Source organism: Protopterus annectens, chromosome 1.part1, assembly GCF_019279795.1.
Source record: "Protopterus annectens isolate FY-2018-M chromosome 1.part1, PAN1.0, whole genome shotgun sequence".
Classification (NCBI taxonomy): domain Eukaryota; kingdom Metazoa; phylum Chordata; order Ceratodontiformes; family Protopteridae; genus Protopterus; species Protopterus annectens.
The window spans coordinates 1345365698-1345380735 of NC_056726.1; the positions used below are offsets into that span (position 1 = coordinate 1345365698).

Genomic DNA, 15038 nt, shown 5'->3' on the forward strand with positions numbered 1-15038 from the left:
TCTGATAGAGAGTGAAATATTTTTCTTTTTAAATAAAGGGAAAACTCAGAATTAAATTTTAAATTAACTTTTAGCAAAACCCAGCCAGTCCTATTTCCTACTCTTGCTGAAGGGATCATGGATGAAGAAAAATGATCAAGTTTATGCTTCTTTTTTTTCCTGAAGAACTCATTAAAAAGAGCACCCTGAAGAACAGTCAGAGCAGCCCCATAAATGGACAATGTCACTCCTTCCTTTAGTACTGACAAGAGTGGTTTTCCTTTGCCTGAAGTTGGACAGCCATAGCAGATATGCCTGCCTCTAGGTCTTTAATGGCTTCCTGAGGAGCAGCAACAGGGGAACAGAGAGAAACTGATGAATGGTCCAAAGAACTCGATATGACCACAGCAGAATCGCTCACTATCAGCCGAGAAAAAGAGGAGGCTGGAGTCTAGAGTGAATCTTCCCATACAACTTTTCTTTTTCTTTTTTGTAGATTGGGAATGGAAAGTCCAAGGGGCTGGAACCAGGTCCCTCACACTGCCAAAAAAGCGTCTAACAAATGGTAAGTGGAACTTAAAATTATAGTTTTCTCCAGACTGAAATGTAGGACTTGTAGAAATGATGACAGAAACCTATTAACCACCCTGACACAAATTCAAAATCTGAGAAAAATGTTCTGACAGAAAAAAAAAAATTATATATATATATATATATATATATATATATATATATATATATATATATATACATGCATACACACACATTATAGGTTCATAGGTTCATAGGAGGTTACTAGACCAGCAGCCCTAGAGCCTTTACAAGCCTAGCCATATTAACTCCAAGTATCCCCATTTGTTCTTTTTGGGTAGTTTGCAGAATGAACGTGTATGCACTGAGTGGGTCTGTGATCAACACTGGCTACCCCTGTCCATGAGGGACATGGGTGCCACACCAGGGGAAAATTTGTTGTCTGCCATTCAATTATCTAGGTTGTGTTTGATTAGGGTCAATATGAGCTCTGTTTTACCTGAATATCTGTCTCTCCAGCATGGTCTGCTAATGTCACAAGATGGGTTGAAATCCCCATAGCGAGTAACTCTTGTGCCATTTGAGTTGTAGATGTGCAGCATTTCCATTAGGACAGGGTTGGAGATTGCCCTATAGGCCAGGCACAAGTCATCTCTCAGCAGCTTATAAGATGCAGAGTAAAGTGACAAGCCTTTCAGCCTGTCATTGAAAATCATTGTTTGGAGTCCCTGTATTTTATTAGTGAGAAACCTCTGAGCTCTCTCCAGCTGTTGCAGGTATCTTTTGAGGTGTATATATATATATATATATATATATATATATATATATATATATATATATATATATACACATACATAAGCCGCAACAGAGAACAAATTTCAATGGCAAGAAAGTTCTGCAGTTTTGGTGCCCTAACCACTGTCCTTATACCACTCTCCTTAGATTGTACAGCAGTTAGGGCATGTGAAGGGTGCCCTAAAGCTTTGGAAAATGGCCAGTTATCTGATTCTTAGCAGGGTAAGCCCCTTATAATTTAGGCTACTGCAACAGTGATCTTATAATTTAGGCTACCACAACAGTGATCTGACAATGAACATTAAGATTCTAGTGACAATGTAAAGAACAAAAGGGGACATTCACAACTGTGGATGCTACAAAGGTATCACACTCCTCTCACATTTCATGAAAGTGCTGGAAAAGCTTATTGAATATGTATATTAGTAGGTCCATAGGTAGTTACTAGGCTAACAACCACTATGGACCTTACAAGCCAAGCTGCTCACCCCAAACCCGTTTGAATTCCAAGTATCACGGGGATCTATACAGGATGGTATGTTAGTATGGAAGTAATTAAGGGATTTGTAGGGGCACTATTGGTTGGGATAATACTTTTCTTATGGAGGGCCTCTATCCATAAGGGACATGGGGCCATACTAGGGATAAATTATGATTACCCCTTTAATTGTCAAGGTTTCTTTTGAATATGATCAGGGATGAGCTCTGTTTTACATGGATGGGGAGCCTGGGACACATTTCTGCCTCTCCAGCATGTTTTGTTTATGTCACAAGCAAAGTTCAGATCCCTAGATCTACAGTTTCTGGTGATGTTTGTTTTGTGCAACAAGTCCATCAGGGTTGGGTTTGAAGACACCCTGTAAGTCAGGTAAAGATCCCCTCTCAGAAGCCTGTAGAAGGCTGAATACAGAGACAGAGTCTTTAGGTGATCAGTGCAGGACAAGGTATTCATGCCCTCAATTCTCCAGGTGAGAAACCTTTGTGGGCATTCTAAACATAAGTCTGTGGTTAGGTACATGCATAATGGGCATTGCACTCAATGACAGGTCTGATAACGACTGAGTACAGTGGTACTATAACCTCCTTGAATCTAGATGTCATATCCTTACCTGTAAGATGGGTGACATGGAATGATTTATTTAATTACATGTTGGCCAAAGGCCAGATTGCTGTCTACATATGATCCCACATCCCTTACTACTGGGTCAATTCTTAGGGATATTGATGGAGTAATTAACATGGGCAGTATCCCCAAGTGCATTTTAATGCAGATTTTGGCACTGAGTTTTAGGCTGTAGCATTGACACTAGTCATTTGTCTGTGTTAAACCCTCTTGCAAGATGTCAGTGTCTTGGGGGGAATCTAGGGCTCCCAATTTACCATAATTTGTGAACTTAGTGAGCCAGCAGCCTTGAACATTAGCCTTGACTTCCAAGAAGTGGATGCCAAACAGAAGCAGGCCCAGCACAAATCCCTGGAGTACTCTACTGGTGACCGGTCTCTTGGTGGAGGCATTCTCACAGAACCTTACTTCTTGTGTTCTGTCTGTGATGCAGTCAGCGATCCAGCGTGTTATGTAGGGATTTATGCCTAGCTAAGAGAGTTTGTTAACAATGCCTGAATGGGTATTGTAATGAATGCCCTGGCCAGGTCAATATATGCAGTATGCACTGCTTTACTCTTGATAATTTCCTTGGTGACCCTCTCAAAGAAATCTACTAGGTTAAGTAGGCATGACTTTCCCTTAACAAAGCCAAACTGGGATAGGTCTAGTGTCTGTAGATTGCAAATGTTGTTTATCATTTCCATGATAATTCATTCTATGGCTTTGCATACTAGGCTCATTAGACTCATGGGTTTGTAGTTCTTTGGTCAGTTGATGGTCTACCCTTTGGAGGGGAATGACTGTTGCAGCCCTCCATTCACTTGGAATGTAGACTGTTTCAAGACTGTAGTTAGAGTTCCTCAAGTGGTCTTGATAGGTCATGTTTTAGACTGTTCAGATGGCAACCAGGGATGTTGTCGAGACCCATAGATGTAATGTTCTTGGCTTTAGTGAGTGCTGCAAGCACTTGGTCCCTGCTAATAGCTGGGAGAAGTATGTTGGAGGGGATTTCACCAGAGGAGCTGAAGAGGAGTTGAGAGTGAAGTTTGAGCTGAATTTATCAGCCTGTATATTGGCAATGTCACCCTGATCGATAAAGGTGGTACCATTCATCATCAGGTCAGCACACTACTGTGTGCTACTTTTAAGTTTCTGGACATAGCTGAAGAAGGCTTTGTGACGTTCTTAGCTTTTGAGGCTATCCTGATCTTGTAGTTGGCCTTGTTGGACTTGTTTAGACCTCTTAATTATATAAGACAGCACTTGTCTTTAAGGGAGTTGCTCTTTATAATTTTGGTGATTATCTTTTTCTTTTAAAATATACCCTGTTTGGGTTAGGATTCCACCAATGGTGTTTGTTTTGTGTTTACTTTTGGTAGGTATGGAAGCCTCTATGCAGCCATTCATATGTTTGTCTGGGGACTCTATGAATAATTCTGCATAGGTAGCTGTGGTCTCAGGGCTAGGGAGAGCCTTGAATTTTGACAAACTGCCACTTAATATGATGTAGTTTGCCTTATAATAGTCCCAAACTATTGCTGGTTTAGCTGGGTTTTCTGAGTGGATTTTTACTTCAGAGAAGATAGCTTTGTGATTCAACCTCACTAGTGAGCAGGCAGGGGGTGTGGGTGTGTGGTGGTAAGTACCAGATCCAGAATGTGTGATCCACTAGTTGCAGTGCGCAGAATCTGTTCCAGGGTCAGTAAAGTAGATAGAGCAAGGCAAGAGGGACAACTGTCTTGGGTGCAAAGTGTTGAGGGTGCGATCAGCTGATTCCAAGCTTTCTTTAATTTAATGCAATATCAGCTTTTAAAAGTTGGCAGTTTAAAAGATAAAAAAAAAAAATCTCTTTTTTAACTAAAACCTGAGGACTGAAGCATTCCATGTAGGCAGGGTATAAACTGTAGCAACTGTTACTAGAAAATATTCTTATCTTAGCCTGGATGCCTCCGGATACAGTTGCAACATCTGAAAAGTGTTGCAGAGCTCCATTTAACTGAAAGAAAGATTGGATATGAGCAGTTTGTGTTCAGATTATAACATAACACTACCAAACCAATGTCTGTGTGAGTTTGATAGTGGAGAGCAAAATGGAGATGAGGAAAGAGTCCAACTAACATGGAGTAACCATATAACAAGGCTCTGCAAAAGCTGATTTGGACAGCTTTGCAATGGTTTGAAGTCCTGGAAACAATGGTATAATTAGTGCAGTCAATGGATATGGACCCAGTGATACAATTAGGAACAGTGAGTCACAGAAGGGTTTCCAGTTGGAGTGGGTATGCTCTGAGCTCACACCTGTTCATACTGGTGATGGACAACTTTAGCAAACAGGTCAGATGGAACAGATCAACAAAGCCGCTGTATGCACATGATGTGGTACTTAGTCTTCAAGAAATAAATCAAAAAGCACAGTCCAAGATGAATTTCAAGGAGTCTGGTAGTTTGTCATCTGAGAATACTGGTATTTGGGGTTCAGATCCATGACAGTAAGTGATGGGAACTGTAAATGGCAGAGCAATTAAAAAGGTTAATACTGGGAACATTGTTGTGTGGAAAGAGAACTGGTGTGCACTCACTACAAGTACTGCTGTATCTATGTAAAGAAAGCCTTGTAGCTGTCTGATTTTTTTTTTTGACTCCAGCCCAGCTGACCATCAGTTGCTGCCAGTGCCACTCCTTATCCATGTGGTCCACTGATTTCAACATGACCTCTCCAAATCTGAAAACATTTGAAAACAGGAGTGATAAAAATGCTGGAAATATATAAGCACATTATCAAAGCAACAGTATAAAACCTGTAGACTTTAATGAACTGCATTGCAAAATTTTACCGCACTGGGTCATTTATTTTTTCTTCTAAAAAAGGAGATGTAAGATGTGTGTCCTCTGTATTTAAATTATCGGTGCCATTAGTTGCTGGACATGTAGTATGCTTTTTTATGTACACCACAGCTTCAAACATCACGTGTGATGAAGGAGATTTACAAAATTATGTGAAGGGTTATGTAAAGCCTGAAAATACAGACATACCACCAAAAATATGTATGTCACATCTAAGAGTAAATCAGGCCTGAAAAAAGGGGATGTTCATCCAAAATAGGGAAAATTGAGAGGTCTGATGCCCATCTTCCCTGACTGCCCCATTAAGAACCTGAGCAACTAATCAAACGTGTGTTATTTGAGCCATAGTTAGGGTTTTACCCCTCTATGCTACCAACATAAGCAGTATTGACATGATACTTGGGAGAGACAGATAGTGCTTCCATGATGGTAATAGTCAAATATTTAAGAAATTACTATGGTCACTAAATTTCATCTGCAGAGTGTATTCAAGGTGGGAGTTAAACCACTTTGCATTGTAGAGTCATAGGTAAGTATTAGGCTAGCTACCCTTGTGAGTCATTTTAAGTCTAGTCAATTTCATTTTCAACAGTTAGAATCAAATTTTGTATTTTGTGTCTCTGAGGCAAACACCTTAACAATTATACCATTCCCCAGCCCCTTATGATTTCATAGATGAAGCATATCAGAGGAGGAGATGGTTATGGTTAAACAGCACCTCGATCTTCCGCAGGGATGTCTGCCATTTCTAAGCGGGCTTTGGAAGAGAAAACATTCTTGCTAGGAGCTGAAATACTGCCAAAGACCCCTGGATGGCAAAACATAAGGGATACTGGAAGGTTGTAGTTTAGGAAATTAGATGGAAATATGGGGAATGTATGACATTATCCATAAAATTTTAAAAAATTATATAATAAAAAGAGATGAATACATCAGTGTAAAAAGCAGATACACACACATCATATGTGTATAAATATATACATATATATGCACACACACAGACACACACACACACACACACACACACACACACACACACACACACACACACACACACACACACACACACACATATATGGGTCTACTGTATTTGGTCGAATTACACTTGGTCGAAAATGATTTCAGGCAGCCGACTTTATTGCAAGCTCATTTGAGTGAAAGCACATTTGGTCAAATTTCATTTGGTCGAACATGGAGTGAGAATAATAAGTAAGGGGGGTGTGAGGGGCACAGTCCCCCACATAATTGTAGTGTATTCACTGTTATATAAAGGTGCATCCATTAAAAATACATTGATATATATATATATATATATATATATATATATATATATATATATATATATATATATTATATATATATATATATATATCTATATATATATATATATATATATATATATATATATATATATATACATATATATATATATATATTTGGTAAAAACTATTTGCTGTGCCCCCCACACCCCCCTTACTTATTATTCTCACTCCAGGGTCGGACTGCAGTGGGACAGGAGCTATATTTCATGTTCGACCAAATGTCAGTGGACCAAATGTGCTTTCAGTGAAGTAGGCTGCCTGAAATCATTTTTGACCAAGTGTAATTCGACCAAATACAGTATACCCATATTTTTTGTTTGTGTCTTTCGGCTTTTCCCGGTTAGGGGTCACCACAGAGGAACTCCGGTCCGCTAATGATTGGCAGTAGATTTTTACATACCAAGTTGCCAGCTCTGACGCACAACCTTCAACAAAGGTACGCCCATTCACGCATGTCTCCACACAGAAGACGCTCTAGCTGAGAATCGAACTGAACAGCGTCTTACTGTGAGGCGACAACGCTACCGCAGCACCACCACCGCAGTATACAGTAGACCCTATATATATATATATATATATATATATATATATATATATATATATATATATATATATATATATATATATGTTATATGTACACCCCCCCCACACACACACACACACACACACACACACAGGCACACCATTGGTCTGTGACAAACAACTAATCACAGATCTCCACTGAGAAGTCAGCTGAAGCTTCTACTCTGCTTCAGGAACATTAAAACACAGCCATATTCATAAGCTTTCCTTTTGTTTACTTATAGCCATCACTCTGCAGACATACCTTTGTCAAGAATGAAAGACTGTTTTCACACTGTGGTCCAGCTTCTGAAGACACCCTTCAATAATTTGTAGCTTTCAGTCTCACACTCCCTCCATTGGGCCTCTCCTGGCAGTTCTACCTTCACCTAAGCACTGTCTTGTCATGCAGAATTCTCCAGTGTTAATGGGAATAATTAAATAAAATTAAAGGAATATTACAATAGTTCTGCCTATCCCATTTCTAATAAAACAAAGGACAATATAACACATAGGTACATTGTAGAGAAGTGAACTGGCATGGAAAACATCACCCAGCATGATGTGTTATAAAAGTAATATGCAGATATAAGGCTGTGACAGTTTGATGCGGACATTCTCTTTACAAATCCTACTGGCACAACCTAAAGTCCTTGTATAGTACTTACTAGCAGTTGTAATTATTTGGGGTTGGCATAATGGTTAAGGTGTTTATCCTCCAAAAACAAGTTACAAGCTTTTATTGTCACCTTTGGTCATTATCTGGTTATTGGCTAGACAAGTAATAATCTCCAACCCAATTTCTTAGTATTTACCCAAGAACCCTATGAATTTGCCAAAGCACGGCTCCCCTATGAAATCTTGAATTACACAGAGCCAAAATGCTGATCACAAATGCCCAGAATACCAAAAGAATGAAATCTCCAACTGCAAGCATTTTTGCAGGGAGCTTTTCCTCCTAAACCTTCTAGGTGTGTGTGTGTTTGTGGGAAGGGGCAATGCTTTCAGACCCTTCAGATTTAATATACCAATTACATGGTTGTGTAAACATGAAGAAGGGAGAAATCTCACTAAACAAAGGAATCATTGCTAGCATATACTTCGATGTTGTGCCAGCTGTGTCTTCCTATGTAAAATAGTTGTGTACGTTGTGTTCCCTGCTACTCGATACGCAAGGAATTTGAGCTCAGCCATCTGTAGATATACTACCACAGCACTCACTGCAACTAACCAGATATGCAGACATGTAACATGGTTTTGCTTGGGAAAGGACTAGCTTGGGAATATACTCTGCAGATGGAATACTAATTATAGCAAATGAGGCTCACCTTGTTCATTCAAAAGACACAATGTGAAAGTTAAAATGGGAAAGGTAACATTTATTTGGGCCATATCTTTATAAGGAATTTAACTAGTTAACTGTGGTTCTGAAACATATATTTAGAAAACAAGGGTCTTCTTCACTTACTTGTTGCTAAGCTCCTTTTCTGTAACAATGATCTCCTGGACATGCCAGTACTGGTCATTCTTTGGAGTAAATTTTCTGCTATCCTTTGGACAGTGACCAACACATACAGCTGCAATATCTCCAATGTTCTTTGAAGAAAATTCAAACTTGTCAGTTGCTCCTCTGAAAAATAAAACAGTTAAAGTGTTCATCTATTAGAGTGTTTTAAATGACTATGTCCTTCAAATAAAGCACATATTTCCTTTTATAAACACTGATGTACATCCTTGCTGAATGTGTCCCTTATTTAATTACACAACTAGCCTTTATGGAATTTAAAATAGCACGATGGTAGTTGCGCTCATTAGGAATTTGTTGAAGCTGCATATGAACTGACATAAAAAGGACATGTCTTTTTATACAGAAGCATAAAAGTAAATTATGAATGCTGTTGTCTCTGAATGCCTTAATTTTGCTAAGCCTTCCTTCACTTATCTTTAAGTAGTTAATAAATACATTTTGCATTCTCTTTCTACTCAGAAACATTCCTTGTGCAATAAAACACAGATACGTAATGTGCTTAAAACTAAAATTATTTCTGCCTCCATATTTCTGAGTTTATCACCATCATGACTGATATATGATATTTATAGACTAGCTGCACTTTGGGTATCAGCAACTTTTTGTACGTAAACTATCCAACCTATCTTCAAACTTTCAAGGCTTGTCAGGATTAAATAATGCTCTTCCTTACAGTTAAATGCTCCCTACCAAAGAAGCATCTACAAGATTCATCTAGTTCAAACATGAGATTTGCGGTGCAATCTGCTTGACAGTCTGCAAAATTCACTGTTTGGTTGTGTACGCAGTAGATTCAGTCTGACTTATACTTACCTTAGAAATCTTCTTTTCTTGGATGAATTTTCCAGGGTGAATTCCTTAGACCGTCCTTTCTTTCCTTCAAGTACAATTGATACATTTTCCTTTGTATCTGCGTCATCTCTGTCACTTGTAATAGTAGTAATTTCATACTCTTAAAAATGAAAATAAGCCATTAATTATAAAATACTTATTATGATACCAATAATAAGTAATGAAGACAATATATACTACTTGGGTTTATGTATTTATTGAGCATGTTTCTCAACAACTATTAATATATTTTCAGTCCAGTAACAGACTACTGTACAAACAAAATGTCTGTTTGGTTAAATGATGATATAGCTGTACACAATGGGATTCATGAAGTTAAATGATATGTAACTAATCCTTATAAGCCCTTTCCATCACTCTGCATAATTTCATATTTACAAAAGACAAGACAACCCCCCCCAAAAAAAAAAGACCCAAGCCATAAAATTGGACTAACAGTTAAAAAAGAAAACAGTCAGATCACAGGACACATTTTATTAAAACTCCAGTAAGCACTTCTGTCTTAAACATCAGACCTAATTAGACTGGCATTTTATACTAATGATCGAGTAACATACAACGTTGCATTACTACCAGTAATATATAAAGCAAACTGGTGTGAAAAAAACTTCCAGTGAGTTACAATATGCCAGCATCTAATCAGTATTAGAATTCTGCTGTGTTACAAATGGAAACATTTTGATTGATAACATTGTGGGGCTTCATGGACCATTTGCACACTGTAATATAATAGTGTCCCTATAATATTATATAATATCTCAGAGTGAGGCTATTATTGTATAGTGATATATAAGCAATGTGTATGTATATATATATATATATATATATATATATATATATATATATATATATATATGTGTGTGTGTGTGTGTGTGTGTGTGTGTGTGTGTATATATATATATATATATATATATATATATGAAATGTGTGTGGGTATATATATTTTTTTATCCTGTCATGTAAAGTATATGTAAGCTTGCTGCTTATAGATTCTACACCTCCCTGTAATGTGTCCATCAAAGTTTATTGTTTATGTTCCCTCCTCCAACCTTATTACTTTGTGCAGCTCCTCCGCCTCCTTATTGTATAATGTTCTCGTCATCCAGGGGACCTAGCAGCATGCAAGTTGCATGCTGCATGCTGCAGATACAGTGTACTCAAGAATAACACTGGTAGCTGTAATTTTCCTGTCAGAATTTCAACTGCTTGGTTAAGAGAGAGAAGAGACTTCAACATGAGCCACTCAAGAAATGGTGCTCAGGATTCTTACGTTTAAAAAGACATTCAGTCAATAATATCTAGTGTACAGGATGTATCACTTAAAATAGAGAAACTGGATACCAAAGTAGAAAGTTTCAAAGAAAAGACCAGAAAGAAGATGGAACATTTAGAAATTCTTATGAAACAACAAAGTACACAAATCAGCAGAAGGAAAGAAGTTTTAAATGATCATGAAGACAGAATAACTGAAGGTGAGTCTCAGACTGAATTTCTTTTAGAACAAAATAATTGGTTTATAGATAAAGTTAACGATTTAGTAAATAGACTAACATGAAATAATTGGAATTTATTGTATACCTGAAAAACATGAGGGAGACAATATAATAAACTTCTTAACAACCTGGTTACATAAAACATTAAATCTACCTGAAATTTTATCTTTGGTACTTGAAGGGGCACACAGAGCGCTGGCAGCACCTTTGAAGATAGAAAACTCACCACCACATTCAATCATAGTTAAGTTTATGTCTAGCTTAGAAAAAAAGATAAAATATTAAAAACAGCATGGCCCAAACCACATATTAAATTAGATGAGTATGCACTCAGATTTGACAATGATTATTTCAGTAATGTAATGAGCAAAAGAAAACCCACTGATCAAGGAACTTAAAAATAACAATACTAAAGCCACTTTGGATCAAATTATTTCTTTCTGAAGGAACTAAAACATTTGGCATGCTGCAGGAGGCATCACTTTTGTTAACAATAAAATCCTTAACAATACTGAAGAAATAGAGTAGAACAGTATATCCCTCGAGACAGAGTGAGCTGAATTCCTGGAAAACTGTTTCTAAAATTAAAAAGCAAACAAATCAGAAAGGCATTTTCTTTGTCTTTCTTTTTCTCTAAGTATATATGTGAGAAATCTACTCCAAATTACTTTTTTTCTTTTCTTAGAATTGAAAACTTAGTAAACCAAAAGCTATATTGAATGTTTTATACTGAGCTGTTGCTGGCATATAATTTGCTTCCATTTTGCTGAATATTAACTTATGCTGTTGTGTTATTAATTTTAATGGTACATATTAATGGAAATAAGTAACGCTGGATGTTTGTTATGGATTAGAACAGTTTAAAATAATTGTATCCTCTGATTGCAGGACTTTTATTTTCTGAAACAACAGATTTGCCCTTTAAGTAAAATGTATGTATTGGACTTTATGCTTCAAAACATATGCAAGTATACATTTATATTTTAAACTGAAACATTTTTCATGCTAGTTTTATTGTTTTACTATATATACAATGAAAGGCTTAATATATTTAATCTAACTAAACTTGTTTGTGTATTTCTAAATGGTTAATTATAAGTAAAATAATTTGTATGTTTAAAACTATATAAGTTAAGAATTTTATGTTTTTTGTTTAACTTTGCTTAGTATGTGCATTGCTGGGTTAAATGAATGTCAGATCTAAGTAATATGCTAATTAGAAGTGTTAAAGTGCTGGTGATTTTCTTTTCTTTAATACATTCCTTTCATAGGTCATTTATGAAGTAACATTTAAATAAAGCTTAAGAACAAAAGAATGTTCCAGTTGTGTCAGAATGCTGGATTCTTGCTTGCCTTGCTCCCTACCTTGAGCTGTCCTGAAAAAAATCTAGGTCAAAGTTCATCATTAATGTCTGTGAAAACAAAAAGGAACTTTCTTTTTTTTCTTTTTTCAGTTTATATATATATATATATATATATATATATATATATATATATATATGAGAAATCTACTTGAAATAACATTTTTTCCTTTTCTTAGAAATGAAGAATTGGTAAAAAAGCTACAGTAATATTTTTATATTGAAATATAAAATATAAAATGGAAAGAAGTAAAGTTAGATGCTTGTTACCTATTAGAGCAGTTTAAAGGAATTAGCATGAATGAAAACATTACACAGGAAATTAGCAGCTGCTGTGTGCTATAAGTTGTCATTTTTCACATGCTGTGATCAAATTCAGGATATGAAGCATATATCAGAACAACAGTTGACAAAGGCTCAAACACATTCAAATTAAACAAGCAGGAATTATTTTACACATAGTCAAGATTGCTATGTAATACTAGAATTAATAGGATGAGTAAACATCTTATGAATAATATGCATATGTACAAGGAATGAAATATCTAATAAGTAAGATTAATAAAAGAGCATATGACTACATTAGGAAATATATACACATACTATAATCTCTAATAGACAGCTGATGATTAAATAGCTTTGATGGGAGATTTTAGAAATACAAGTTACATAGAATAAGGCAGTATATTACTGGGAAAATAAGACAGAAAAATATATTTAAATAACAAACTACTTATAAGAAATATATGTATTACATATACCTACATATGACAGAAATGTAAATGTTCAAGAGCTTATATAATTTACATAGAAAATAATATAGAAATATTTGAAAATATTCTGAAAGATGTAATTTGAAACTTGATAATGTGAGCTTTGAAGTCAGAGCTGCAATTTGAGTGTTATATTGCTAAATCAGTGCATCCATTTTGATAAAAAGTAAGGTACTTACGTATTATCGCAACCAGATTTTAGCTATAATACCACTTGCTTCCCAATATGGAAATCTGACCATTTTTGTTGTACAAATGTCAGCAAATGTCTTCTCTTTCACACTGAAGGTTGTTTTAAGACGGGGTGTCAAGAACAATGGAGAAAGTCAGTGTGTCGCTGTGGCTGTGTGCACTTTACTGCCAGCATGTGTGGAGCTATCTCCTTTGTGCATTAACGGTGCTTCCAGCCACAGTGACAGTAACTTCTCACGCTGTTCTTCATAACGTTTCTTAAAACCACCTTCTCTCAAAAACAGTCCTTTTTTCTCTCTTCCTTGTCAAAGTGCATGTCATGCTACATGTTTTCCATTCAATAGAACTCCAGATGGTGAGGAGGCATCCCTCTGCATTTTTTAATCCCAGAAACACATTAAACTAAGCAAAATACTGTGTTGTATGACTCGAGTCTCAGGAAACCAATGACACAGCTGTGATACTTGAAACCCAAAAGCAATTATGACCGTTATTCATCAGCTTTTGCTGCTATGAAAAAAGGAACATTCGTCGGGCGGACTTTCAGTAAGCGACATGCTGCTGACAGTAAAGTGCATAAAGGAACAACAGCATGTTTTTTTTTTTACATTTTATTGAAAACACTCCTGAAAAAAATGCTATTGTTAAAGGAAATACACTATATGACAGTTATAAACCACTAACGGTCAGATTTTGATATCAGGAAGCAAGTGGTATTTTCTCTAAAATCTGGTTGCGATAATACGTAAGTACCAAAAGTAAAGTAGATTTTTCAATATGTTTGAACCTGGGAAGGGAGAATGGGATTTGAATTAAGCACATTGTAGCTGCTGAATATAATATAGACTGCAAATATTACTTTGACTCCATACAAATAGCAAGACATTCTCTCTGACCTCACTAATGTAAATATATTTTATGAAATAATTTAATAAGCGGAAGGATTTTTAAATGTTTTGATATTTGTCATGCCAACAGTATTATGCAATTTTGAGATATAAACACATACTTTAAAAATTAATTCAAAACTTTTGTTAGATCTATAAATGAGAAGCATGAGAAATATATATGTACATTGATTTCCATTTTGTAAAATAGTTTAGTAAGATAAGATTCCCTGTCACCTATAGGTTTAGAGATATCTTTATCTCTTTGGGTCTCACTCTGTTCTACTTATTTATTTAGAGATTTAGTTATAATAATGTTGAATGAGTGGATAATTTAGGAATATATTTAATTACTTTAAACTACTGTTACATAAATAAGTATATAGTACACTATTTTTGGATTATTTCATATTTGTGAATAATAGAAGAGGATTATTAAACTTTTATATAGTAATGGGGGAATGGTTTTAAATGGCAAATATATAACAAAATTAATAGTCCCCTATTATTTTGACTTATATATAATGCTATATTAATTATTTGTAAGTCTCAGTAGTTTTGGCTATTTTTTTTAATGAATTTTTAGACATTGGTATGTAGAGATGGGTCTACTTTTAATGAACAAAAACCCACTTACCCAAATCAGTAAATCTTGAGATGATGTCACCAAAACCACAAAATAAACACTCGGATGACCGGAAAGTTACACTGGGAAAGGAACCACTTGGCCACCATGGTGAACTTTCCCCCTTTCCCCAATGTAGTGCGATCTCAGAGTTGGTATATTTAGTTGGGGGTGTGGTGGGCACAACCCC

General features: G+C 35.9%; 1 protein-coding gene across 3 annotated transcripts in view; it reads right to left on the reverse strand.

The window, feature by feature from the left end:
- LOXHD1 (lipoxygenase homology PLAT domains 1) overlaps positions 1 to 15038 on the reverse strand; it is a 2432812-nt gene that overhangs the window by 14356 nt on the left and 2403418 nt on the right. For all 3 annotated transcript variants that reach the window (XM_044082024.1, XM_044082018.1, XM_044082011.1), the window contains 2 exons: positions 9479 to 9617; positions 8606 to 8767 (listed from right to left, as the gene is read on the reverse strand). In XM_044082024.1, the coding sequence (XP_043937959.1) occupies positions 8606 to 8767; positions 9479 to 9617 (301 nt within the window). The remainder of the gene's footprint in view (positions 1 to 8605; positions 8768 to 9478; positions 9618 to 15038) is intronic.